The 26,347-nt window shown below is 38.7% G+C and overlaps 1 protein-coding gene across 1 annotated transcript; it reads right to left on the reverse strand.

Moving 5' to 3' along the window:
* Nucleotides 1–497: 497 nt before the first annotated feature.
* On the reverse strand, nucleotides 498–26,034 carry LOC139951856 (uncharacterized). The gene is made up of 18 exons (XM_071950923.1): nucleotides 25,923–26,034; nucleotides 23,406–24,050; nucleotides 19,918–20,376; nucleotides 19,140–19,261; nucleotides 17,809–17,954; nucleotides 17,131–17,278; nucleotides 15,838–16,062; nucleotides 14,791–14,862; nucleotides 13,680–13,803; nucleotides 12,895–13,006; nucleotides 11,156–11,269; nucleotides 8,586–8,754; nucleotides 7,617–7,739; nucleotides 6,623–6,701; nucleotides 6,258–6,356; nucleotides 5,367–5,495; nucleotides 4,389–4,530; nucleotides 498–3,444 (listed from the first exon to the last, which is right to left on the reverse strand). Exons 1-18 carry the CDS (start codon nucleotides 26,032–26,034, stop codon nucleotides 3,372–3,374), a joined length of 3,093 nt encoding a protein of 1,030 aa, XP_071807024.1. The 3' UTR covers nucleotides 498–3,371.
* Nucleotides 26,035–26,347: the final 313 nt, after the last annotated feature.

A 26,347-nucleotide genomic window follows, 5' to 3' on the forward strand; every position in this document is an offset into this window, starting at 1 on the left:
GCTGTCATTTTCTCGGCTCCATGACGAGAAAAAGGCTGACACAGCCAGGTGGCCTTTCATTGAGTCTGGTACCCACTCTTCTATGATCTTATCTAATCCATCCACTGCATGACAGCATGTTTGAACAGCATGGAACCCAGTCTGTTGATATGAAATACAGAACGCTTGGTGAATGTTTCACTCATAGTCGTCTCCCAAGCAGTTGAATAACGACAACAAAAAATAACAGAAAGTAAGGGAGAACTGTTGGTTAAAGAGAACTATGCATCGCCTCTGGCCCATCCAACATCAGAGAGGGACTTCGCGAGCAAACTAATTTCCAGACGGCTTTAAACTTATTTTAATTATCTATGGAATGAAATAAGGCGATAGACGACGAAAACAATCGGATAAATGAACAAGACTAAAATATTTAAAAAGTAATTTTTACTCAGACCTTTTTTTTTTAATTTTTTTTAATGACTATAAATCATTAAAATTGTTGCTTAAAAACTAAACTATGACCATTCTGAAACTCAGTCAGAAACTAAATGCATACCCATTTATCAGGAACTACTCGTCCATGGCATTCACACGGTCAGAACTGTATCCATGGCAACAGACAGAAATCAACAACGTAAAAGGAAAAGCCTGCCCAATCACACCATGTAGTGGAACTATAATATCCGGTACCCAGACTCCAATCACTAGATCTTATGCTATCTGGCTGTCATTTCCTCGGCTCCATGCCGAGAAAAAGGCTGACACAGCCAGGTGGCCTTTACAGTGAGTCTGGTACCCACTCTTCTATAGATTTTATCTTATCCATCCACTACATGACAGCATGTTTGAACAGCATGGAACCCAGTCTGCTGATATGAAATACAGAACGCTTGGTGAATGTTTCACTCGTAGTCGTCTCCCAAGCAGTTGAATAACGACAACAAAAAATAACGGAAAGTAAGGAAGAACTGTTGGTTAAAGAGAACTATGCACCGCCTCTGGCCCATCCAACATCAGAGAGGGACTTCGCGGGCAAACTAATTTCCAGACGGCTTTAAAATTATTTTAATTATCTATGGAATGAAATAAGGCGATAGACGACGAAAACAATCGGATAAATGAACAAGACTAAAATATTTAAAAAGTAATTTTTACTCAGACCTTTTTTTTTTTTTTTTTTTTTAATGACTATAAATCATTAAAATTGTTACTTAAAAACTAAACTATGACCATTCTGAAACTCAGTCAGAAACTAAATGCATACCCATTTATCAGGAACTACTCGTCCATGGCATTCACACGGTCAGAAATGTATCCATGGCAACAGACAGAAATCAACAACGTAAAAGGAAAAGCCTGCCCAATCACACCATGTAGTGGAACTATAATATCCGGTACCCAGACTCCAATCACTAGATCTTATGCTATCTGGCTGTCATTTTCTCGGCTCCATGCCGAGCAAAATGGCTGACACAGCCAGGTGCCTTTACATCGAGTCTGGTACCCACTCTTCTATTGATCTTTTCTAATCCATCCACTACACAAATGGCATGATTGAACAGCAAGAAACCAGTCTGCTGATATGAAATACAGAACGCTTGGTGAATGTTTCACTCATAGTCGTCTCCCAAGCAGTTGAATAACGACAACAAAAAATAACGGAAAGTAAGGAAGAACTGTTGGTTAAAGAGAACTATGCACCGCCTCTGGCCCATCCAACATCAGAGAGGGACTTCGCGGGCAAACTAATTTCCAGACGGCTTTAAACTTATTTTAATTATCTATGGATGAAATGATTAGACAGACGAAGAAACAATTGGACAAAATGAAGACAGACAAAAAGAGCTGAAATGTGAGGGCTTCAAAAACTGATCGACTTCCAATAACGATAAAGGGTTACTCTAGGAATGACCTTTGACCGCATATTGACCCATGACCTTATTAAGCAATTTGAGGAATCAAGATCTTTTTGGATGGTCAAGTGAGATCAAGGTGATGTTGAATCCTGATAATAAAAAAAAAACGGTAAAGGGTGAAAAATGGTCTTTTCTGTTCCCAATACCTAATTTTTCCAAAACTCATTACTCTGTATTTTGAAACTTTTACGATTTCATTTTTTTGGGCGATATTCCTGGAGGTACCTAGGCCTTGTCAATCATTGTTCTCAGGTCAAAAGGTCACAGACAAACGCAGAATGGGAGCCATATTTTCTGATTTTTGTTTAAAAGTGCGATGGGAAGAACAGCGAACCAAGGACAAACATCCGAATAGACCCAATAGAGAGGCAATCTAAATTTAGATTGCGAGTTCTAAAAGGCTTGAGGATATTAACAACAAGAAAGTGACCGGGCGACAAACTGTGAAGTTTGACGCAATTGTCACTTGCTCCCCCCGGAGACAGAATATACAAACACCCCATCAGAAACAAAAACTAATCGCCCCAACCGCAGAAATCCCCTGAACAAGAATTGTCCACTTTGACCTTTGACCTTGTTAAGACTGACAACCGATTTCGTCCGACTATCCTACGTAGAGTTTTCAAAAGAACTTTTTGATATAGAACAACAGCCTGTACACAAGTGAGGTCCTGGGCTGTGCAGACTGTATGACAAGCTCTACGACAGGACATTCATTGCAGATCGTACTTGCAAAAAACTCCAGGAACATCAGATTTTTTTTGTTAAGTACTTTTGTTTGATTGGCTACACGCATTTGATATCTGGGTATAGGTCTTTAAAACTAAAACAATTGAATACCATGTGAATATTTAAATACTTAGATTAAAAATGATTTACAATAAAACCTCCATCGAGTTTTGCCCCCCGACAAAAAAACCACAAACACATTTCTTAATTCCCCAAAATTAAGAATGTATCGCTTCTCGATACAGGTTGATTATCTGTTTCATATAAAAAGTATCTTAAATAATTCAAGAGGGTATACCTCTCCCTCAGAAGAGTGGATTTGCCCACGATGAATGGTGTGGACTCCTCCATTTGATGCCAGAGGGGTGAGGCATACAAGAGAGGGGAGCGAGAGAGAGAGTTGGCACAGTGGATGAAATTTATCCCGACTAATTAATTGGTGAAAGTGACGACTATAATTTTTATAAATGACTAATTGATCACAAGTGATGTTGTGACAAATTAGCAACAGGTGTTCTGCAAGATTAATTAGTGATGAAAACAATAGATGACTAATTAATACCAGGTGAGTTAATTAAGAATTAATGAATGAATTTGGTGAATGAAATGAATAAAAAGTTAAAAAAACAGGTGGGTTTTAAGAGATGATGATTACTGACTTATTATATAGAGGTGGTGATAATTTCTCTCGCTCTCACCCCCTCGCTTGGCAAGATGTGGCTATTGTTCTTTGGCTTACTCCTCCTACATGGCTTGTTGGTAGAAGAGAACGTATGCATAGGAACTCGGGACATTGGTCTCGGTGATGGTATCAACCCTGCAAAACACACACACAAAAAAAACATTAATTTTTCTCTGTGCAATATTTGTCTCTGAGTTGGAAGTTGCTTCGCAGGCTGTGGGAAGCCCCAACTTAGGAACCTTAAGATGTGGGTTAACAAACCCTAATCATATTATAGTTCTCCACACTAAATATAAGTCGTGGTTTGGCTTCAAATCAAAGACTTGATTCAACCAACAATTTAATTCCATCAATCCAATCTTAGTTTAAAGGCAGTGGACACCAACCTGGACACTATTGGTAATTGTCAAAGACTAGCCTTCACAGTTGGTGTATCTCAATATATGTATAAAATAACAAACCTGTGAAAATTTGAGCTCAATCTGTCATTGAAGTTGCGAGATAATAATGAAAGAAAAATAACCCTTGTCACACGAAGTTGTGTGCGTTTAAAAGGTTGATTTCGAGACCTCAAGTTCTAAATCTGAGGTTTCGAAATCAAATTCATGACAAATTACTTCTTTCGCAAAAACTATGGCACTTCAGAGGCAGCCGTTTCTCACAATGTTTTATACCATCAACCTCTCCCCATTACTGGTCACCAAGAAAGGTTTTATGCTAGTAATTATTTTGAGTAGTTACCAATAGTGTCCACTGTCTTTAAGGGGCCAGGCTCAATACCAGAGTCCTAAACACTTGGATATAACCAAGAGCCAAGTACTAGGGAGCAGATGCACTGCATGTTGGATGGGGGCACCCGACCCACCCAAGCCATGGGGTTAAAGAGGTACCAGCCCCTCTTGGGGATGCAAAACGGGGAGACACCACCGGCAAAATAAGCCAATTTTATTAGCGTCTAAGCAATTTTGCATTCAGCTACAATAGAGTGGAGTATTTTGGAGGTTATGATGGGACAGCCTCTGGCCATTTCGGTGGGCAGTGGGGGCCTGCAATGGGTACCAGTGAATCCCCTCACTTACCTACTATCGTCATATATATGCCACTTGCTGGTGCTCAGATGCTTGGCATATGCGATGTAGTGACCCCCCAACATTGATCCTGAATGCTGTGAGACTCCGCCCAGATTGTAGTCCCCATGTCTACGGTTCAAATCTCCCTCACCTGGGAACAAAAATTTTAAAATATCTTGTCAGTTAAAAAATATATGTGAGAAGACATGTTATTAAACAAAAAATATTTTTTAGGGGAAAGTTGTTAGTTGCAAATTCTAGTTATATTTTTGCTTTTGTTTTTTAGGAAAGAAACAAGAGTTCTGTTTTCGCACAGCTGTAACCAATAACTGTTTCAGTCATTGGCCTGTTAATTTACCAATGGCCAATTCAACCAAAACAGTTATTGGTTACGACCGCCAAAACATAACCAAGATACTAGTTTTGCTGGCATTAAAAGCAAATCACTGGTTGAGAGGTTAATCAAGTCAAAAGTCAAAGGCTGAGTTTATGTTTTAAAGGCAGTGGACACTATTGATAATTACTCAAAATAATTATTAGCATAAAACCTTAATTGGTAACGAGTAATGGGGAGAGATTGAGAGTATAAAACATTGTGAGAAACGGCTCCCTCTGAATTGAAGCAGTTTTCGAGAAAAAAGTAATTTTCCACGAATTTGATTTCGAGACCTCAGATTAAGAATTTGAGGTCTCGAAATCAAGCATCTGAAAGCACACAACTTCATGTGACAAGGGTGTTTTTTCTTTCATTATTATCTTGCAACTTCGACGATCAATTGAGCTCAAATTTTCACAGGTTTTTTTGTATGCATATGTTGAGATCCACCAAGTGAGAAGACTGGTCTTTTACAATTACCAATAGTGTTCAGGGTCTTTAAATCAAAAGCTTAAACCAGCTGAAGTGGTAGTTAGAAAATTAGAAGTGTTTGATTCTTAGCTCCAAGGGTGTACTAGGTTTTTTTTTTTCCTTGAGTGTTAAGCTGTCACCTTCAAGGAGGTGGTCCCAATCGTACAAGGGTGGCTGGCTGTACGTTTTCCACACTGTTTGGAACATGTCCACCTTGCTGGCCTCGATGTGGCTAGCACTACCAGACAGTGAGTACATGCAACGGGTAGCTGTGGGTTAGCGTGCACAGCGGAGAGGATGGATGAAGGGAACGAGAAGTAGGAAGATGGAAGAAACATGAATGGTGGGGTCAGAGGAAAACATGCAGGGACCATTTTCATAAAGCTGGTAGGCACGACAAGCTTGCTAAGCATAGCATATAGTATGGTTTGCGGTAACACCATGTAATGATAATCTCTAATTGAACTGGGGTGTTTCCTTTCACTATGCTTTTATAGCAAGTTTGTTGTGCTTACAGGTTTTATGAAATTAATCATGTTACGGAGTTAAAAACATAAAGGAAATGTAACAAGCAGATACATATATTCTGGTGAAACAGCAAGAAAATAAACATAGCAGAAAAATGGAACATTGGGATTATAATGAGAGATACAATGAACTGAGAAAATGAGTGCCAGAAATTAACACAAACTCAAAACAAAACAAACTAATTATCATGCAAATCGTTAGCAATATAGAAAATGACAGCTAAATTCTGCTTAGATTATTTTAGTAATGCTGGGTCAGATTTTACAAAACACCAAGGCTTAACTTAAAGGGGCTGCGTCTTGGGCTGGGTGAGAGTTCATAAATCAAAGTGCAGCCACAGGCGACATAGCCCCTTTAAAGATGAGCTGTCAATATTGGCACAGGAAGTTTAAAATATTTTACCCCTGAACTCAGAAGCTGATACAGCATTAAATTAAAAGTCAAATCCTGCTTTATTGGAGACATTTTGCGCTAAACAAGTTTTGTGTGGACCAGACACTTACCTGTTGTTTCCGAGCAGTACTTTGTCATGTCCAGCCCCTGTACAGGGAAGTTGATGTGAGTGGTCAACTTGGAGCGCAGACCGCTGAATCTTTTCAGATCTGAGATGTTGATTGGTCAAGGAAGTTAACTCTCGTTTAAAAACTGACAAACCACACTCTAATCATCAAAACCTGGGCCCATTTCATAAAACTTGTAGCACAATTACTTGCTAAGCACAGAAAACTCTTGCTAAGCAAAAATAGGTTACCAGCCAAACAACCGTACATTTACCCAACTCACTTCTTGCTAAGCAATGGAATTTGCTAAGCAGAGTTTTCTGGTTGAAACAAAGGAACCAAACTGAGCTAACCACAAAAAAGGATACGAAGCACAAGATGTTTTGGAAAGCGCTGGATTGAAAACCATTTGATGAACGGACACTTCTTCTTGCATTTGTCACATGTCTGTTGAGAAAAAAGAAAGAAAAGAGACTCATGTTCTACCCCTCCTTCTACCTGACCATTCAATTCCCACATCACATTTTGTTTAGGCCCCACCCCCTCCCGAACCCATCGTCGGTAAGGACCCCGTCCTGTACTACTTTGTAGGCCTACCACTGGTTTTTTATAATTTGTTTTTATTATTTAAAGGATTCTGGAACTTTTTCAAAATATCCACAGATTTACATTTAACTTTAAGTTATATTTATACAGTTTGTAGACAATGATAGTGGAAAGCTTCCCTTCAAATATTACTTACTGAGGTGCTGTAGTTGAGAAATGAGAAAAACAAGTTACAAAAAAATGTTCGTCTCAGTGAGATGAAAATATTTTAGCATGTAAAAACGTATTAACCAGTTATGATATTACACCATAACATACCATAACTGGTTAATACGTTTTTACATGCTAAAGCTAGGACACAAATTATTTTTGTGACATTGTTTTACTTATTTCTCAAAAACTACAGCACCTCAGTAAGTAATATTTCAAGGGAAGCCTTCTACTATCATTATCTTCAAAATTTTTAAGTTTAGTGTAAATCTGTGGACAATGTGTTTTGTTCTAGAAAAAAAAGTACATAGACCCTTTAACCTATACTCGGTATAGTCGGTACTCAGCATACTCAGTACTTTACAGGCTTCCGTGAAAGGCAAATCACTCGAGTGGAATTCGAACCCACGACTTTTGCATTGCTAGAGCAGATGTCTTACTGACAGCCCAATGACCTACCCCGGTGGCTAGAGGCCATCCAAGGCAATGATTTTTTTACCGATGCAAAAAATTACACCTACATTGAATCAATCGTTTTGTACTGTCCAACTCGTTGACCTTCACCCTAACCGTTGAGACCTAACCCCGTAATGTTGAGGGACTTACCACCATGTTTTCACCATCCAGTACCTCAGCTTCAGTGAACTTATTCAGACAGTCCTTGATGTCAAAGGAGTCAGGGTTCTCCCGATCCCAGCTGGTCCTTCTCTGGAAACCGCTTCCTTTCCTCTGAAATCATAATAATAATAATAATCAAAACAAAGTTAATACTTGTATTTATATACCTCATATATAGAATCCTCTAATTGGTTAAACATTTGGGCCTAGTCATTATTTTGTAATCACCTTGGGCCTTTAGTTTTAACTGTGCCCTTCATAGCAGTCAATATTTCTATATCATAAAAGTGTGATCACAATGTGATTTTCCATGTGTCATCGCCTTGTGGTTAACAGCACCAACTTCTGGCGTTTTTTGATCTGCAGAGTGTGGGTTCGAATCCCAGTCATGGCACAATTGTGTCTCCGAGCAAGATAATAATAAACCATCATTTCTTTGTCCTAGTCCTAGGATTGGTAGTGAATGTGAGGTGATATTTTGGCTGGTAACTCTGTACTAGTAAGCATATTTTGGTTGTGCTTAGCCACTTCTTGTGCCTAAAGGAACATTACAGAATTGGTTTTGCTAGCAAAAAAGTTGCTGGCAGTGTAAGCACTTTATCCACCATATACATAAATTGAAAAACCTGTAGAAGTTCGAAATCGATCGGCCATCTGGGTCATGAGAGAATAGTGAAAAATCGATTTCAAATTTTGCATTGCATGAATGCCAAAACAAAAACGCATAAAACGCTCACTGAGCGATAAACTCCATACGCGAAGTTAGATTATTTATTTCTCATCAAATATGACATTGCAGACAGAAATATTTCAAGGGATGTTTTCTACTATCATCATCATTAGACCGTGTAAGTTTTATGTAAGTCTGTGATCTTCACAATTTTTGTTTCATACCAATTCTGTAACATTCCTCTAAGCAGCTCTATGAAATTAGGCCCTGGATTGAATCAAACTTGCCTCTGGTACAGGAACCGAGAGATCCCAGAAGATGTCAAAGGTCACGGAGCGACTCTTGCAGGTTTGACATTCCAAGGTGCTCTTGAGTTGACCCACAAAGATACGGGAGAAGATGGAGTTATCCCGGGCGCGGTAGCGTTCCCAGTAGATCTCGGCCTTCTCCTCCTCACTATGGAAACAAGGTGAATCAACGAGTTGTCAGTATTACAAAAGACCTGATGCACATGATGTCATATGAGTAGGGCGCCCTCACCTAGAGGTCAAAAAGCGGCCGTTTATTGGCCAAACCTGTGCGCTGCGCGTACAAATCTGTACGTTTTTATTGTTTTGTCATTGTTTTACCTCTAAGATGGTGGCTGGATGACGTCAAAGCATTAAAGGCAGTGGACACTATTGGTAAGTGTCAAAGACTAGCATTCACAGTTGGTGTATCTCAACATAAGCATAAAATAACAAACCTTGTAAAAATTTGAGCTCAATCAGTCATCGAACTTAATAATAGTAATGAAAGAAAAAACACCCTTGTCACACGAAGTTGTGTGCATACAGATTAATAACACCAAAACTTGTATAGCGCCCTAATCATGTGTAAACATGCTCTAGGGCGCTGAACATGGAAAAATAGACAAACTAAAACATAAGAAAATACTGAATTATAACAACGGGAGTAAACATTCTTAAAAACATTCAACAACAAACTTAATCAATAGAAATCCTAAAGTATTAAAAAAGCAATTAGGTCTAAAATCTCAAATGCAAAACATTGTTACACATTGCAAGCATTAATAGATGGTTGATTTCCAGACCTCAAGTTCTAAATATGAGGTCTCGAAATCAAATTCGTGGAAAATTACCTCTTTCTCTAAAAATATGGCACTTCAGAGGAAGCCGTTTCTCACAATGTTTTATACCATCAACCTCTCCCCATTACTCGTCACCAAGTAAGGTTTTATGCCAATAATTATTTTGAGTAATTACCAATAGTGTCCACTGCCTTTAAGGTCTAGAAGGGTTTTCAAAAGAAACCAGTGATCTCTTCTACCTCATCCACTTGACAGTTTCAAACTTCCCCCTACAAACAGCATGCTGCTCTACTAAGCAACATGTACGCAACATCAAAATACTGTCATCATCCCCAAATCACACACTTCTCAACATAATAATATTAATAATAACCGTATTTATAACGTGCCTTTTGCCAAAGGATACAAAGCGCCAAGTATTATTACTGCAAGGAGTGGGGCGAATTTTGAGATATAAGAACTAATCCTTATGTAACGGTTTACAAGGTGCTGTGGCGCAATATGCTGCCAATCCAGCCAGGAACACCGGGGCGAACCCCTTCTCTTTTCGATAAGTGCACTGGGTTCTTTTACATGTACATGCGTTAACACAACACATGGGACCAACAGCTTTACATCCCATCCCAAGGACGAAGCAATGGTTATGTGTCTTGCTTAAGGACACAAGTGTCACGGCTGGGGATTCGAACCCACACTCTACTGTTGAGAAACACCAGAGTTTGAATTCGGTGCGCTTAACCACTCGACCACGACACTCTCATAATCAGAGATCCTTCATATCATCCTGTGCTAGGCTCTGGAACTCACTACCTGCTTCTGCCATCGTAGCCCAATCAGCACAGTCTTTCAAATCCAGTGTACGAAAATTGCTTAATAACATGCTTAAAATTTATGAAATCTAGCTGTAGTTCAACTATACTACAAGCTATTGTTCACTTAAAGTAGGAAAAAACAATTATAACAAAAATTGTATTGTGACATCACACAGTGCCAAGCACTTACAGGAGTGCGTTTTGGCGACCCCAACCAAAAACTGTTTCAGTTGTTGGTTGTTGGTTCTGCTGTTCAGACTGAACAACAACCGAGTTGTGAGCTCGGTTACCGTTTTGGTTGTGACGTCAGAAACAGTTTTTGGTTGGGGTCGCCAAAACGCATTCCAGGTACGGTATCTGGGCCCAAACTCATGGGAAGCAGGAAATTCCACACTTACGTCCTGCGTATTTCAAGAGTAAGCAGGGAATGTTTGTTTGTTTGTTTGTGCACGTGTGTACTCCATGCTACTTAGACTTTCTTCACCTTCTTTGACAATTGCAGAAAGTGTACCCTGCTTTTAAAGGGTCTATGTAACTTATGTAGGACAAAAAACACAATGTCCACAGATTTACACTAAACTTACACAGTTCGAAGATAATGATAGTAGAAAGCTTCCCTGAAAATATTACGTGCTGAGGTGCTGTAGTTTTTGGGGAATGAGTAAAACAAGGTCATGAAAATAATTTTCGTCTCATGAGACGAAAATTATTTTAATCATCTACAAACATATTTTCATGACATTGTTTTACTCATTTCTCAAAAACTACAGCACCTCAGTAAGTAATATTATTTGAAGGGAAGCTTTCCACTATCATTATCTTCAAACCCTGTAAGTTTAATGTAAATCTATGGACATTTTGAAAAGGTAACCCTAAGTTGATTTGTTACATATCTTTCTTTCATTCGTCCATTTTATTTTTATAAAAACAAAAATTTCAGTTGGTAGTAACTTACGAGATATCATCAGGAACGTCAGCCTCTTTAGATTTCTTGCTGCCAGCAGCAGTGTTGGTCTCATCATGAAGTTCACTCAGTAGGTAACGGAGGAACTCCTGTGCATCTTGCTGCCTAGAAGCAGAGAAGAGAAGAAAACAAAAACAAAAAAACAGTCAGACTAGGCCCGGAATTACTTAGCAGTTGATTGGCCTACCAGCGCCCAATTTCATAGCGCTGCTTAGCAGCCGATTTTGTGCTTACTCTCCGATTTCCATTTCATAGCGCTGCTAACCCTAAGCACAAGAAAAGGCATGCTTACCTTCCGGTGCTTACCGCACGAAAATAAACGACGTCACAATGCAAATCCATGGAAAACGCACAATATGACCGACCAATTTTTCTGATAACCGGTGAAATAGGCTAAGGCTTAAGCAAATTTTTCTGCTATACAGTAAGCATGCAAATTTGCTTACCGTTAAGCAGCGCTATGAAATTAGGCCCAGATGACCACACTGATCATTTTCTTATTTGGCTGAACACATAATTTGCTTTAATAAATTAAACTTAAAAAAAAAGAAAAAAAAGTCCCTTCAAAAGTTTCTCATTTACTCTAAAGATTTTACAGTGGAAGAAAACCCCTGGCCTGTCAGGCCAGCTGAGTGGTCTAGCGGTCTCAAACACAGGCTCAAGTTCTGTTGTACTACCATTATATAATTTTGAAGGGAAAACTTTCAAAAAATTAGTTTATACCTTAAACAGCTGCAGATTTCACAGGTTTGTTATTTCATTTATACAGTTGATCACACAAAACATTAAAACTATCAGAGGCTATTTTGTCAGCTCTAACATACAGCATTCTGCTTTCTGCTATTAAAGGCAGTGGACACTATTGGTAATTGTCAAAGACCAGTACTCACACTTGGTGTATCTCAACATATGCATAAAATAACAAACCTGTGAAAATTTGAGCTCAATTGGTTATCGAACTTGCGAGATAATAATGAAAGAAAAAAACAGCCTTGTCACACGAAGTTCTGTGCGTTTAGATGGTTGATTACGAGACCTCAAGTTTTAAATCTGAGGTCTCGAAATCAAACTCGTGGAAAATTACTTCTTTCTCGAAAACTATGGCAAGAGGGAGCCGTTTCTCACAATGTTTTATACCATCAACCTCTCCCCATTACTCGTCACCAAGAAAGGTTTTATGCTAATAAACTTTTTGAGTAATTACCAATAGTGTCCACTGCCTTTAAAGTAGGAATTCTCTGTGCTAAGCAAAGTTATGAAACCATGGGCAACTATCCTTGTTGAGGCATGGTGGACTATATATGAGTGCCCTGTCTGGTTTGGGTGTATACATACAAATTTACCCTAACCAAACCAGGGCCCAATTTCATAGAGCTGCTATGCACAAAAATTTGCTAAGCATGAAATATCTTCCTTGATAAAAACAGGATTACCAACCAAATTGTGTTGCATATTGCTTGTTACTGGTACTCAGCTGTTGTTTGCTTATCCTGAAAATCTAGTGGAAATTTGGTTGGTAATCCTGTCTTTATCAAGGAAGAAATTTCATGCTAAGCAAATTTGTATGCTTAGCAGCTCTATGAAATTGGGCCCAGGTGTTAAAGTACAATATGTCTTCCCTATCTGAAAATGGCTATGCAGCTAAACCTTAAAAAACAGCACCCTGCTTTCTGCTAAGTAGGAATTTCCTGTGCTTAGCAAATTTAAGAAACCATTGGCAATTGTCTTACTTGCTTCCACGGAACTGCTTTGAGATCTTCTGAAAGGCCAAGTGAAGCTTGTTGGGTGCCACAGACTCTCTCTTCTTGGGCTCCCACAGCTGCTTCATTAAATCCGCAAATCCTGAAGAAAAAAAAATCAGTTTTGGTTTAGTCCAAGCTCCAGCCTACACGCTACACTGAGCTAAACTTAAGCTTATTCTGTTCCTGTTCCCTCCTTCGTGTACCATTGAGCCAAGCCCAACTACAAGTTAATCTCCAAGGCAGACTTAAGCAGCATCGAGAAACAGAGTCCAGCATTCTCCTGAAGACAATCAGAGCGTACTGATCGAAAAGTTGAGGTGTCAACCATCAGTTCTTTTCAGAACCAACACTTCTCAAAATAGACATGGTGCTTTCCCGATGAGCCATTTGCGAGTTAGATTTGAATATTGTCTGGTACCTGACATTTCGATTTCTAGCAGAGTCTTTCTCAAATGACAACATAACACAATACACGTAAACAGGTATATCAAAGCTGCTAACACTTTCAACTTGCAATAAACAACACTGACCTAATGAGCCATATTTGCTCAAAACAGACTTTATTACCACTACTCTGTAACTAAAGCAAGTAATTTTACCAGAAATTCTTTAAATCTAACTTGCAAATGGCTTTCAGATGGTAGCCTAGGGGCCTTTTTTATTTAGAAAAAAAAAAAAATTTGTTGGGGGGGGTGGGGGGCAGAAGGGCAATCACTCATTTTCAAAGAACCTTTTGACTGGGAATTTATAAAATAAAATAATGGAGACCTTACCTTTGATGAGGTTTCCCTCACCGGCCGATTTGCGATTGATGTCTCTCAGATAGTCACCAGAGAGGAGGTAATCCTTCAACTCTCCGATCTGGGCAAGACACTGCAAGATGGAATTCATGTAGCACTGTGGACGCAAGAACAATAACAAACAAAAACAGGAAGCCATGTTAGAGTGAGTGATTTCTCTTTTGTGTAGCCTATCCAAATGATACACCAGATAAATGTGTCAAATGCACACAACCATATGGTGCTCTGTAGGTGTTTGGCATTTCAGATTCTTCGACTCCAATTTGAAGTGACTACAAAATAGAAACCCAATTTTATTTTAACATCAATGGAAAGATCCGACGGAAAGATCCGATAGAAAGATCTGATACTTCTCTTTCCAATGATTGTAAGCTTGGGTATTGAGGGTGAACATTAACAAATACAGTTTGAACAAATGGCCTTTGTACTCGAGCGACTCTTGTGTGTGTTTTTATCTTGGGCAACTAAAGTCACCATCAAGGCCCAAGCAGGGTATAGTGCAGACAACCTCGTCCCCATGGTTTACTTTATTTTCAACCATGTTTACAGGACAGTTCTTTTCAGAGCTGAGAACTCTCCCGAACCTCCGATTATCTACTCCGCGACAGTAGAATAAAGCAAGACAGTTCTCTAAGAACAAACTCTACCTGGCAAGAAGATACACACATGGTGTTACCGCAAACCAAATATACATGTTTACAATAGTAACCCCTGGGATGGAAACTCCTTACGACTTTACATTAGAATATGTTCCATATTCATAGGTACAGCCAGCCGCCGGCAACCAACAATGTATAAAAAAGCTATTAAACTTGGTACCGTACTACGAGATTATGACGAAGATGTGAATTTCAAAAAGGAGCCAGACTATTTTAGTTTGCATACGGATCCCCAAATTTTGGATATGCGAATGATCCAATACCAGGGTGAGAGAGCGGTCAACCTTGTAACCGCTCCACACACCCTGGGGATGAGGTTGAAGTGCAGTCGTACATGTAAAGCACCATTGCAGCTGAAAGGGTGAAGCACCTTATAAAAGCATTTATTTTATTTTGTATGTTTCAAAGATGTTCCGGCTACTTACGGTGTTGCCCAAGTTGATCAGACCAACCAAGCCTCCTTTGTCAAAGCCGCTGGAGTTGTTTCCTGTTCTTCCCTGGAATTAGAACAAACGATAGGACGATCCACTTCAGTGATTTACCACAGATACTCCAAATAGTCCTGTTTCTATTTATTTTGTGTTCAAATTTTGACGTTGAGTTTGATAAACACCTTTCAATTATATTGAGCAATGAAGTACAGTAGGCCTATACCCATAATTATAGACCATGTGACCTTTGTTTACAACAAGTGTGACCTTGTACATTCTTGAAGTATTCTGGCAGGCACTGTACTACACTGGTCCAATGGGAAAGTTAACATTTTGTGTCATAATTTCCACATAAATCCAAGAGTTATGAAAGTAAAAGCTGGACAAGTTTTGAGATGTGCCCCCTTTTATCATATCAAAAGTTGATAAGAATTAGACAGTGCCAATCTCCATAAAATATAAGATTTTATGATTTCTTCCATTAGGATGTGTACAAATTGTGCCTGCAGGAAGTCCAGGCTCTGTGGCTCTTTTGTAAACATGTGATGTCATAGGTCACATCGTCTATACAATTGAACTAAATATTCTCTTAAAAGTTATACTGGATGACATAAATGCTTGTTTAAATAAAAACAGTATGCTTAATAAACTGTTCTGTGGTGGATTTCACAAAGAGTAACTCGTCCTAACTTTAGTTTTAATAACTCCTAAAGAGTCCTAGGACTAGTCCTAAGTTAGGACTATCTTTGTGAAATCGACCCCTGGTCTTACTAGAACAACTCAGGGGTGGATTTCACAAAGAGTTAAGACTAGTCTTTTTTTTCGAGTTAGGACGAGTTACTCGTCCTAACTTAGGAATAGCCATACGTCTCCTAGGACTAGTCCTAAGTTAGGAGTAGTCCTAACTCTTTGTGAAATCGACCCCTGGGCTAGTAAATATTTTTAATAACAAGCCCTTTGGTCTTATGGATTTTTCACTCGAATTCGAGCCCTGGTACATTCAGGCAGTAGAAGGGTAGCCAAACTACTAAAGATACATACGGTGCCAAGAACAGAGTGCTGAGCTGCTGAGCTGAAGCGTGACTGTCGAACCAACTTCCGATCCTTGTCGCCCTCGCTGTTTGATCTTTCCTGCAGCTTCGCTTTCGCCCGGGCCACGGTGGTGATCTCGCTGACTGATCGCTCCTGCATCATGGAGGCATTGCGAGATACAGATGGGATCCGGATGGCGGATGCTGAAGGTTGGGCAGCGTAGGCAAAAGTTGGCTGTTGTTAAAGGAGAAAAAAATTCCATATATTAATTGATTAGCCAGGGCAAATCTAAGGCTACAGGACGTAACCCGACTCGATCTTTCTTTTGCATGCTGTGATAAGATGAAATAATAATATTAATAATAACAATAACAATAACAATAACAATAACAATAACAATAACAATAACAATAACAATAACAATAACAATAACAATAACAATAACAATAACAATAACAATAACAATAACAATAACAATAACAATAACAATAACAATAACAATAACAATAACAATAACAATAACAATAACAATAACAATAACAATAACAATAACAATAACAATAACAATAACAATAACAATAACAATAACAATAACAATAACAATAACAATAACAATAACAATAACAATAACAATAACAATAACAATAACAATAACAATAACAATAACAATAACAATAACAATAACAATAACAATAACAATAACAATAACAATAACAATAACAATAACAATAACAATAACAATAACAATAACAATAACAATAACAATAACAATAACAATAACAATAACAATAACAATAACAATAACAATAACAATAACAATAACAATAACAATAACAATAACAATAACAATAACAATAACAATAACAATAACAATAACAATAACAATAACAATAACAATAACAATAACAATAACAATAACAATAACAATAACAATAACAATAACAATAACAATAACAATAACAATAACAATAACAATAACAATAACAATAACAATAACAATAACAATAACAATAACAATAACAATAACAATAACAATAACAATAACAATAACAATAACAATAACAATAACAATAACAATAACAATAACAATAACAATAACAATAACAATAACAATAACAATAACAATAACAATAACAATAACAATAACAATAACAATAACAATAACAATAACAATAACAATAACAATAACAATAACAATAACAATAACAATAACAATAACAATAACAATAATAATAATAATAATAATAATAATAATAATAATAATAATAATAATAGTAAGAGGACATGGGTTGAATAACTCACCTCATAACTGCTCGAGTCAGTACTTGAACCGCGTCCTGTCACCTTGACATGGCTAGCTCTCTCTGGAGGAGAGGCTCCAGGGATGGGCGGACATTTAAGGTCGGCGGAGCCGACCCTTGCCCTTTGACCCAAACTATAACTGGAGCGCCTGTGAAAAAAAAAGACATGGACTATGACCTCACTGATGAAAAATCAAGGAATTTGATTGTGTGCAAAAAAATGCAGGAAATGCTTGGCTTCTTTGTGGGCACTCTGACAAAAAGACCAAACCCAAACTCCCAACTCCCCTCGCGTTCTAGTGCCAACCACGCCTACATCCCAAGGGACTGTGAAAAGGGTAACCCTGTTACAGCCCCAGGAGTAGGTGACAACGTGCCCCTGGTGGCAGTTTACAACAGGCCCCTGGTGGCAGTTTATTTTGAGTCGATAACCCTAATCAGTAAGGCTCCCTCATTTTGAATATGTGATGTTAGGCGATATCTCACACCAAAAAAAGTGTTTTCTGGTCTGCTCTACCAGCCATGCTCCTAGTGGATGATACTATGTCTACATCCTTACTGACTGTGCAGAGAGTAACCCTGTTTCAGCCTTACAAGTAGGTGGCAACATGCTCACTTCACGACTTCTCATAAAAAAAAAGATACTTGAGAAAACAAATTCTCAAGCTTCCAATCTTACCTGCTAGCAGTCGATGACCCAGGCGACAGAGACCCGGACGTATCCTCAAACTGCAGATTATCAACGCCATCGTAAAGATCCTCAATGCTGTGGAAACGGCGAGTAGTCAGCTGTCGACGAGAAAACGGTGGATTATGCGATGTAACCTGACAACAAAGAACATGAGAAAATGAAAAGACCGAAGACACTGCTTGATAATGCAAAAGAAATATTCAAAGTTTACAACAATTTCAAATCAAACCTGTTGACAAAGAAAAACATTATGTGATGAAAAGACAGAAGACTGCTTGTGCAATGATGACATAAAATATTAAAAATTTACAAACATTTATAACAATTCAGGCCTTGAACTTTGTTCTTGAAGGGGCACAGCATTTTTTCTCTAGTAAGGGGCACTTCTAAGAGGAACATGTCAATTTGCAATGGCACTCTGCAAAAGGCACCGCAGCAAAATCACAGGGCACCATGGTAATTGCTGTGGGTGCCGTGGATTATTTCAAGACCTGACATTCATAAGATTTGGAAGGTGAAAGTGAAACTGGTCACTGTGGTGGTTGGAGTGCTTGGCACCATTCTAAAAGTACTGGGGAAACATCTAGACGAAATAGGCCCAACTCTGGAGGTAGAACTGTTACAGGAGGCGCGCGGGGCAGGAGGAAAATTGCTGTGCCCCTTCATAAACAAAACACAAGGCCTGGGCCCAATTCCATAGAGCTGCTAAGCACTTAAATTTGCTTAGCATGAAATTTCTTCCTTGATAAAAACAGGTTTACCTACCACATTTCCACTTGTTGCATACTTTTTGTTACTGGTATTCAGCTGTTGTTTGCTCATCCTGAAAATCATGTGGAAATTTGGTTGGCAATCCTGTTTTTATCGAGGTAGAAATTCCATGCTAAGCAAATTTTTGTGCTTAGCAGCTCTATGAAATTGAGCCCTGGTCATCATAGATTGTCCGCAAGCTACAGGCAAGCGAGGGCACCTTTGGCAGCCAGCCACATCGACCCATTTTTTCATGGAATCAGAGCCAGAGATTGGAAGTGAGAGATTTTTTTTTTGTGGAGGGAGGAAAACCGGATGGCCTGGAGAAAAACACTGACATTGTAGAGAGCCAAGGCACAGCTCTACTCACATGCCATAGCCAGGGATCCAACCAGAGCCACATCGGCAAGATGGAGGTGAACGCTTTATGCGCAACCCCTAATGATTCCACCCCAAAAGATGTTGCAATACAAAACTTACATTATCCATTGCTCTTCCAAAGAATTTTTTTTCCATGACTAGAAAAAGAACACAATTACAATTTAAGCACATGTGCTGAGTTTTCTTACCTCGGTTTGTGGGTGTACTGCACGAACGGGCTGCTGTCGCGTTTGGTGTTGTGGCTTACTCGGCGGGGATTTGACGCGCAAGTTGGCGTTGACATCTTTTTCTCCATAGCGTGAATAGTGACCTGGCCAATCAGATACAGTTTAAAAATTTCAATTCACATTATTTGGTGTGCAGTTTGTTACAATTTTTTATCAGTTTACCAATAATTAAAATAGACTCATTTACAAAAGTTTACGTAAAATAGTTTTGTATTTTAACATGGACTCGATCCGTGTATGTTTCGACCTGAATCAGATGTCGGTAGAGTAAAAGGGTCTTAAGGGTGAGGAAGATGATCTCCCATCAAGGGAACTCGGCAAACTCCCACAAGGAGATATGAACACCAAGCTGGCAAACAGCCAATGTCTCTCATTCAAACATTAGTTTAAAGTCTATCATTATGAACATAATTGGACTGAATACAGAAATTGTTATTCAGTAACTAGACGACGATACTTGTGAAATCAGAAGTTAGCTTGGAGAATTCAAACCCACAACTTTGTGATTGCAAGTCAAAACCACTGGACCACAGTGAGTAAAGCCTGGTTCATACTTCCTGCGTATGTGATATAAATTTTCACGTCACAAATTCACAATGAATAATTCCAATCAGTGGACTTGTGAGCAACTCCTGCAAAACATTTGCTGCAAAAACAGCCTTGCGACATCAAAATTCATATTGTATTTGCAGGAAGTATGAACCAGGCTCTATGGTACAACCTAGGCTCTAAGACAAACCTTGGTTGTTGTCCAAGATGTTATTTCCAGCTTGAACAGCACGCCATGACGGTGGACGTGCTTTCAACGACGGTGTATAATCCGTACGTGGGTGGCCGCTGGGAGGGCGGGGGGTCCTCGTACCAGCTGGCGACGCCCTCGTCACGGATGACGACGACGGGGAAGGGGATGACGCTCTGGATTGTTGATGCACCGTGACGGGGGAATGGCGCTCAGATCGATACGACATTCCTGCTACATCGTCAGTGCTCACTGGGTCCTCTACGCTAGGGACGGCATCAGCGGACTGACTGTCAAGAGAACCTCCAATGGGTGTGGTGGTTACTCTGCGATGGCTGGGACTGGTCGTCTGGACGGGGAGGAAACATCCAGGGTGGGTCGGGTCGTGACTGGACGAGCTGGCGGAGTAGTAGTCGGACGAAGCAGACAAATGGGGGTTGTCTACAGCCTCATCTAAGCCTTTTGAAGCAAAAATAAAAAACATGATCAAAATATTCGTGGATTTAGCCTTCGAGAGACTCTGCTAGGGTCAAAAAGTCAAGCCATTTGGTGAATTTATACCATTTAGTGGACACTGACAAAATGTAGTCTATTTGGTTGGTAAGCACTTTATAAGTTCAGCTAAATTTATTCTCTCAAAATCGAATGCCTAGACATCGTTGATGAAGTAATAGACCGATCCATTAAGCTCAGCCCCACGGCGTATTGACCAACAAAAGTCTGACACTATATAGTCCGGCATACATGCGCAATGCTTGGCGCGCGTGGCAGAGTTGTGCAGAATGGCATTGGAGAGACGTGAGCTCTTGCTCACACGTGCGCCGTGGGCGAAGCCTAATGGATCCGTGTATTGTGCTTCAAGTACTGATCATGTGTAAAGTATAAATCCAGCTTATACAATAGGGGACAAAAACAACAACAATCTGTTTTGAGATATTAATGATCATGAGAACTATTTCAAAAGTCTAAACATCAAATCTACCTAAATGCACTAAATAAGGCTATTTTCTACAGGCTTTCCTCGATAGCTCATTGTACCCTGAACTGTTTAAACTTGGTAAAATATATTTGGCCTACTCTGATGAAAGATTACAGCCTGCCTTCTTTACAAATGCCATGACACTCTGCCATTAAAACAAAGAACACAACAGGCCAACGTTAGTGGTGAACGCAAGCATGAAAACAGTGGACTGACCAAACATGTGTTAGTACCTGTGCACAAACATGACAAAGCAAAAACTAATAGGGTTTTTCGCCAAAAGTTACTATCAAAGTTGTGTTCTCTTTTCTCTTAGGCCTACATGTTTACTAAAACCTGAAACCAAAAAGTGCACTAATTCCTTATTTATATAAACCATCACATCATTTGATTGGTGAAGACACATGTCATGTGTCATCTTTTGTTTTGCCACAATTTTTTCCACAGTGTTCCAAAACTTAATGGATAAATATAGGAAGTTTCACAGGGTAATTCCCCGAAAATTCCAAACATGTTTAGGTCGGTATAAAGTCGTGTCACAGCGGACAAAAGTTGGTCGGTGTCGTGTCTACGTATGGAGTTGTCCACGTTGTTTAGAGGTGGTTTTGGGAGTGGGGGTCGAGACGGGTGGATCAGTTTTCTATTTTTTTTATTATAACAATTTCAAATGACCAGGATCTTTTTTGTAAGTTATTAAAACAACTAGGCCTACTGAAGGCATTTTGATCTTGCTTTGTCGCGGACTCAATGAAATCTCAGCTCTTCCATTTTACCTGAGTTCGCCTTGTGAAATGGAACAGTCCACAGTACACCTTGTGATTATTATACAAAATAATGAATGTTTATGAGTGCAATGGTGCGAATATGTTCATGAGTTGAAAGATGGAATGTTCTATTCAAGGAGGCGGAGCCAAGTTGAATGGAGCACTCCATCTTTTGACGAATGAAAATATTTTCACCATTGCATGAATGAAAATTATTCATTATTTGTTTTATATAACATCCAAGTAGATCTTTGTCATTTTGATTGGAGGATACAACTTTCAAAACGAATAAAGTGTAGGCCTACAATTTTTAATTGTGAAATTACACCCGTTTCTTTTGGGTCGGCATGTTGGATTCAACAGTGACAAAGTGCGTTTTGTACAGCTATTTTGAGACACGCAGATGCTGAATGTAGTATGTGCCTTGTAACACTGCTGTGTTACCAATTACTAGACATGCGCACGCAGTGATGTTTTACTCAGCGTGCAATAGTACTTTTCGGATGGAACGAAAAATGCACGGTGAATGACGTAGCCTGCAATGGTACTTTTATTTGCCATCAAGTGACATACAATCCTCCAATCTAATGACAAGGATCTGCTTGTGTGTAAATATAAAATCAGATAATAAGTGACAATGTTATCATTGGCATCAACCTACCATCCCACCTTCCAGTAAAGCTGACCCATTTATCCTACTAACAAACTTCAGAAAGAAACAGGAACAAAGGAACAAACTGTGAAGTTTACCTTTGTTCAAAAGACAATGACGCTAGTGGACACTATTGGTAACTTCTCAAAATAATTATTAGCATAAAACATTGTGAGAAACGGCTCCCTCTGAAGTAACGTAGTTTTAGAGAAAGAAATATTTTCCACGAATTTGATTTCGAGACCTCAAGTTTAGAATTTGAGGTCTCGAAATCAAGCATCTGAAAGCACACAACTTCGTTTGACAGGGGTGTTTTTTAATTCATTATTATCTCGCAACTTCGACGACCGATTGAGCTCAAACTTTCACAGGTTTTTTATTTTATGCATATATGTTCATGTACACCAGGTGAGAAGACTGGTCTTAGACAATTACCAATAGTGTCCAGTGTCTTTAATCTTGTATGCAAAGAAGCTGAGAATGATTAGTATGTACACAAGTGAGAACAATGGATGTCAGTTGGGAGATGATGCTGAAAGTGAAAAGAAACAAAACACAAAGAAAAAGAAAGAGGAAAGCAAAACTTCAACGACTCAGATGTTTTGACAATTTCAAACAAACTTGATCCAAGGCTTGATCTGCAGGTAAACCATATTGGATGCACTGGACCTCCTCCTGATGTATTTTTCTCACATTTTTAAGAATCCATAGTCATCTTGTTTTTTTTATCTCTGAAACGGAAAGTGTTCACATAGACAAAAATACCGCACACATAGTTTGATGATCCGTCACTCCAAGGCGAGCTTGCCGCTGATGACGCTAATTGGGTACGTCACTGCTTTCACTGAAGTAGAGAAACCAAATTAAAGTCCTTCAAGGCTCCTCATTATTGTTTCAGAGTCACACTAATCACGTAAATCCTTGCAAAATTTGCTAATTCTATTTTGTCCTTGCAAAGAATGCTGACAAAAATACCATCTACAGTTCTACACCTAGATGATCATTATTATTGCAAATGATAATTTCGAGGTTTAGCAAAACTGATGGGCTTTGCAAGACGAAGCGTTTGTTTTTTCTTTAAACTGTTGCTTACCACAAGTCGGCTTTTTGCCTTGCTCATTTGAGTGGTCAGACATGGACTCTGTCGTCAGCGTCTCACGACCGCTGCTCGATGTTTCTGGGGAGTGAACTTTCTTTGAGTGCTTCTTGGTGCTCTTCCCAGCACGTCGCTGAGCTTTCTTTTCCTTTTCCTTCTCCTTGGCTGCATTCTTAGCGTACCGCTTTGCAGCCTTCTTCCTCTGTCGCTCTGCCTCCTTTACCTCTCTCCGCTCCTTCTCCTTCTGCTGAGCAAGTTGCTTAGCAGCTTTCTTCTCAGCCCTCTTAGCACTCTTCTTGGAGGGTGGCTTGGTCTCGATAGCCACCTCCTCCTTCAGTTCACTTACGTCTTGATTCACATGGTCCTCGTGAATCTCGACATTGGGATTGGTATGTGCCAAAACCTTGACGCTCGCAGTGGGTCCTGCGACCGGTCCTCCGTTGACCTGGTTGTTGAGGTCAATTTCTGAAGGTACGACGTCTGGTTCGCACAGACAGGATGCTCTTTTGAATTTGCGGATGACATTGCATACCCTCCCCTTTGGTGGCCTTTCGGCCCTCACCGTATCCACTCTGCCTGGGCTGGTGGTGCTTACCCTTTGGTCAGAGGGACGGCGGATATAGTCAAAGTACAAAATGTTGGCTAAACGTTCTCAGCAAACACAGTGGCTTAGTTTACAGTTGCTCGACTGATCGCTCTTGTTTTTGCTAAACAAATTTGCTAAATACGTACTGTGGTGTTAGAGGAGTATGGAAGGAAGAAGAATGGACGACGTTAGATGTGATGTTAGTAATGACTATGAAAATCATGCAGGTGATGGGAATATGTAACACTAACAGGAACATTTAACAACATTTAGGAAAGTAAGGAATGAGAGCTTTGAAAATAGAAAAGGGGTTAACTTGGAATGTAAATGAGGTGAGGGATGCATTAAAAAAGGCACGTAGTATACTTTTGGTAATTGTCAAGAACCAGTATCCTCGCTTAGTGGATCCAAGCATAAATGGTATTTAAATAAATACCAAATTTGGATATTTGGGCTTAAAGGATTTGGGTACTTTTTGTAACACAAAACACAATGTCCACAGATTGACATTAACTTTACATTGTTTGAAGTTAATGATAGTAGAAAGCATACCTTTAAAAAAATTAGGTGCTGAGGTGCTGTAGTTTTTGAGAAATGAGTAAAACAATGTCATGAAAATACGTTTGTACATGCTAAGTTAATTTTTGTCTCATGATCACTGAGACAAAAATTATTTTCATGACATTGTTTTACTCATTTCTCAAAAACTTCAGCACCCCAGCAAATAATATTTTCAGGGAAGCTTTTTACTACCATTGTCTTCAAATTTTGTAAGTTTAGTGTAAATCTGTAGACATTGTGTTTTTTTGTCCTACAAAGTTACAAGTAGTCTTGGCCCAAGACATCAGTGATCAACTGTGGATTGTAAATCATTATAGATAAATTCCATCAAGTGCACTATAAGATGAATGATACGGGTATAAATTAACATGCATGCGCACAAGGCTAAATACGCAAAGTGGCTAGATCATTTCATAGTGCAAAGTCAGTAGCAATATAAATGTTTGTTACTTTTATTAGTGTGTTAGAAATGAATTAAAATGCATTCAGTAAGGGAATACATAGGTTTAAGCTCAGTAAATTTCACACACTAAGTATTATTCTTAAAGAAAAAAAATAGTTTACAATACAGTTCTTTATAAATAATAAAAAATGGAAAAAAAGTACACTTTAAAATATTAAAAAAAACACAGATTTAACAATGACATGAAAAAATGCTAATAAGAAATATAAAAAAATAATGTAAAAAACTGAAATAAACAAAACTAGTAAAAGTTAAAACAAATTATAATAAATTATACACAAACAAAATGTTTTTATAAATAAAAAATGAATCAAAGTCATTTCATTCACTAAAATCTTTCTCATTTGTTCATAAAACAACAAAAAATACCAATCTATATACTTGTCATTACAAAGTCTTCAAAGATGTGAACAATAACATGAAGGCAGAATGGACAATAGTCACAAAAACAATGGTGTCTTTTTATTTTTAATTAACAAAACAAAAATCACAAAGGTTTACCACTAAAAAGTATTTATTATTAGGCCTATATAAATTATTATAAACATCAAGGCCTAACAAAACCTAAACTTGTAATATTCTAGCTATTTTATGCTCTATTTTATAAAAAATTACTGATAAAATGTTCACACAATCCACTACCACCATAATGTAATTCAGCGTGTTTTGCAGTTCGGCCCATGGGTCACAGCGGGCCTTTGAACGGTGGGGCATTGAGCGCGCGACACGCTCCACACACATAGAGACAGACACAAACGGGGGTCATGAAAACATAATTTTTTTCTCACAATTCATCAACAATTTAAACCCTTCCATTGGGCACAAAATTCACTTAAAATTACATCAACGGCTTTAAAAGATTATAATCTTTCTGTAAATATTTGTATAATTAAAAATAACTTACCTCTAGTGGCAATAAAAAGGTTTTCCTTGAAACAAAATTCACTGAAAATACTTCCTATTTGCAGGCGACATAATATCTGTTTGAAGCGCATGCGCAACCCGGCTATTGTCATAGAAACGACCCTCGGATTCTTCAACACTAGACCATTGCTAGACGTCTAGGTTCCGCAACCAGCGGGGAGACACCACACTATGCTAAAGTTGATGCGCTAAAAAATGATGTAGCGGCTTCAGGTGGTGGTACGCTGAGTCATCCATAAAATATGCACAAATTTGCAACTCAAAAAAAAATTGTGTATTACATGTATTATGACCTGGGATCTTCAGCGTTTATTTTAGGAGACTTTATACATTTGTTTTAGGAGTTGCAGTTACATCCACACGTCTCTCGGCTTCTATAGCACGCCTAGTACTATTTCGGTTTCG

Source organism: Asterias amurensis, chromosome 19, assembly GCF_032118995.1.
Source record: "Asterias amurensis chromosome 19, ASM3211899v1".
In the NCBI taxonomy this organism is placed as follows: Eukaryota; Metazoa; Echinodermata; class Asteroidea; order Forcipulatida; family Asteriidae; genus Asterias; species Asterias amurensis.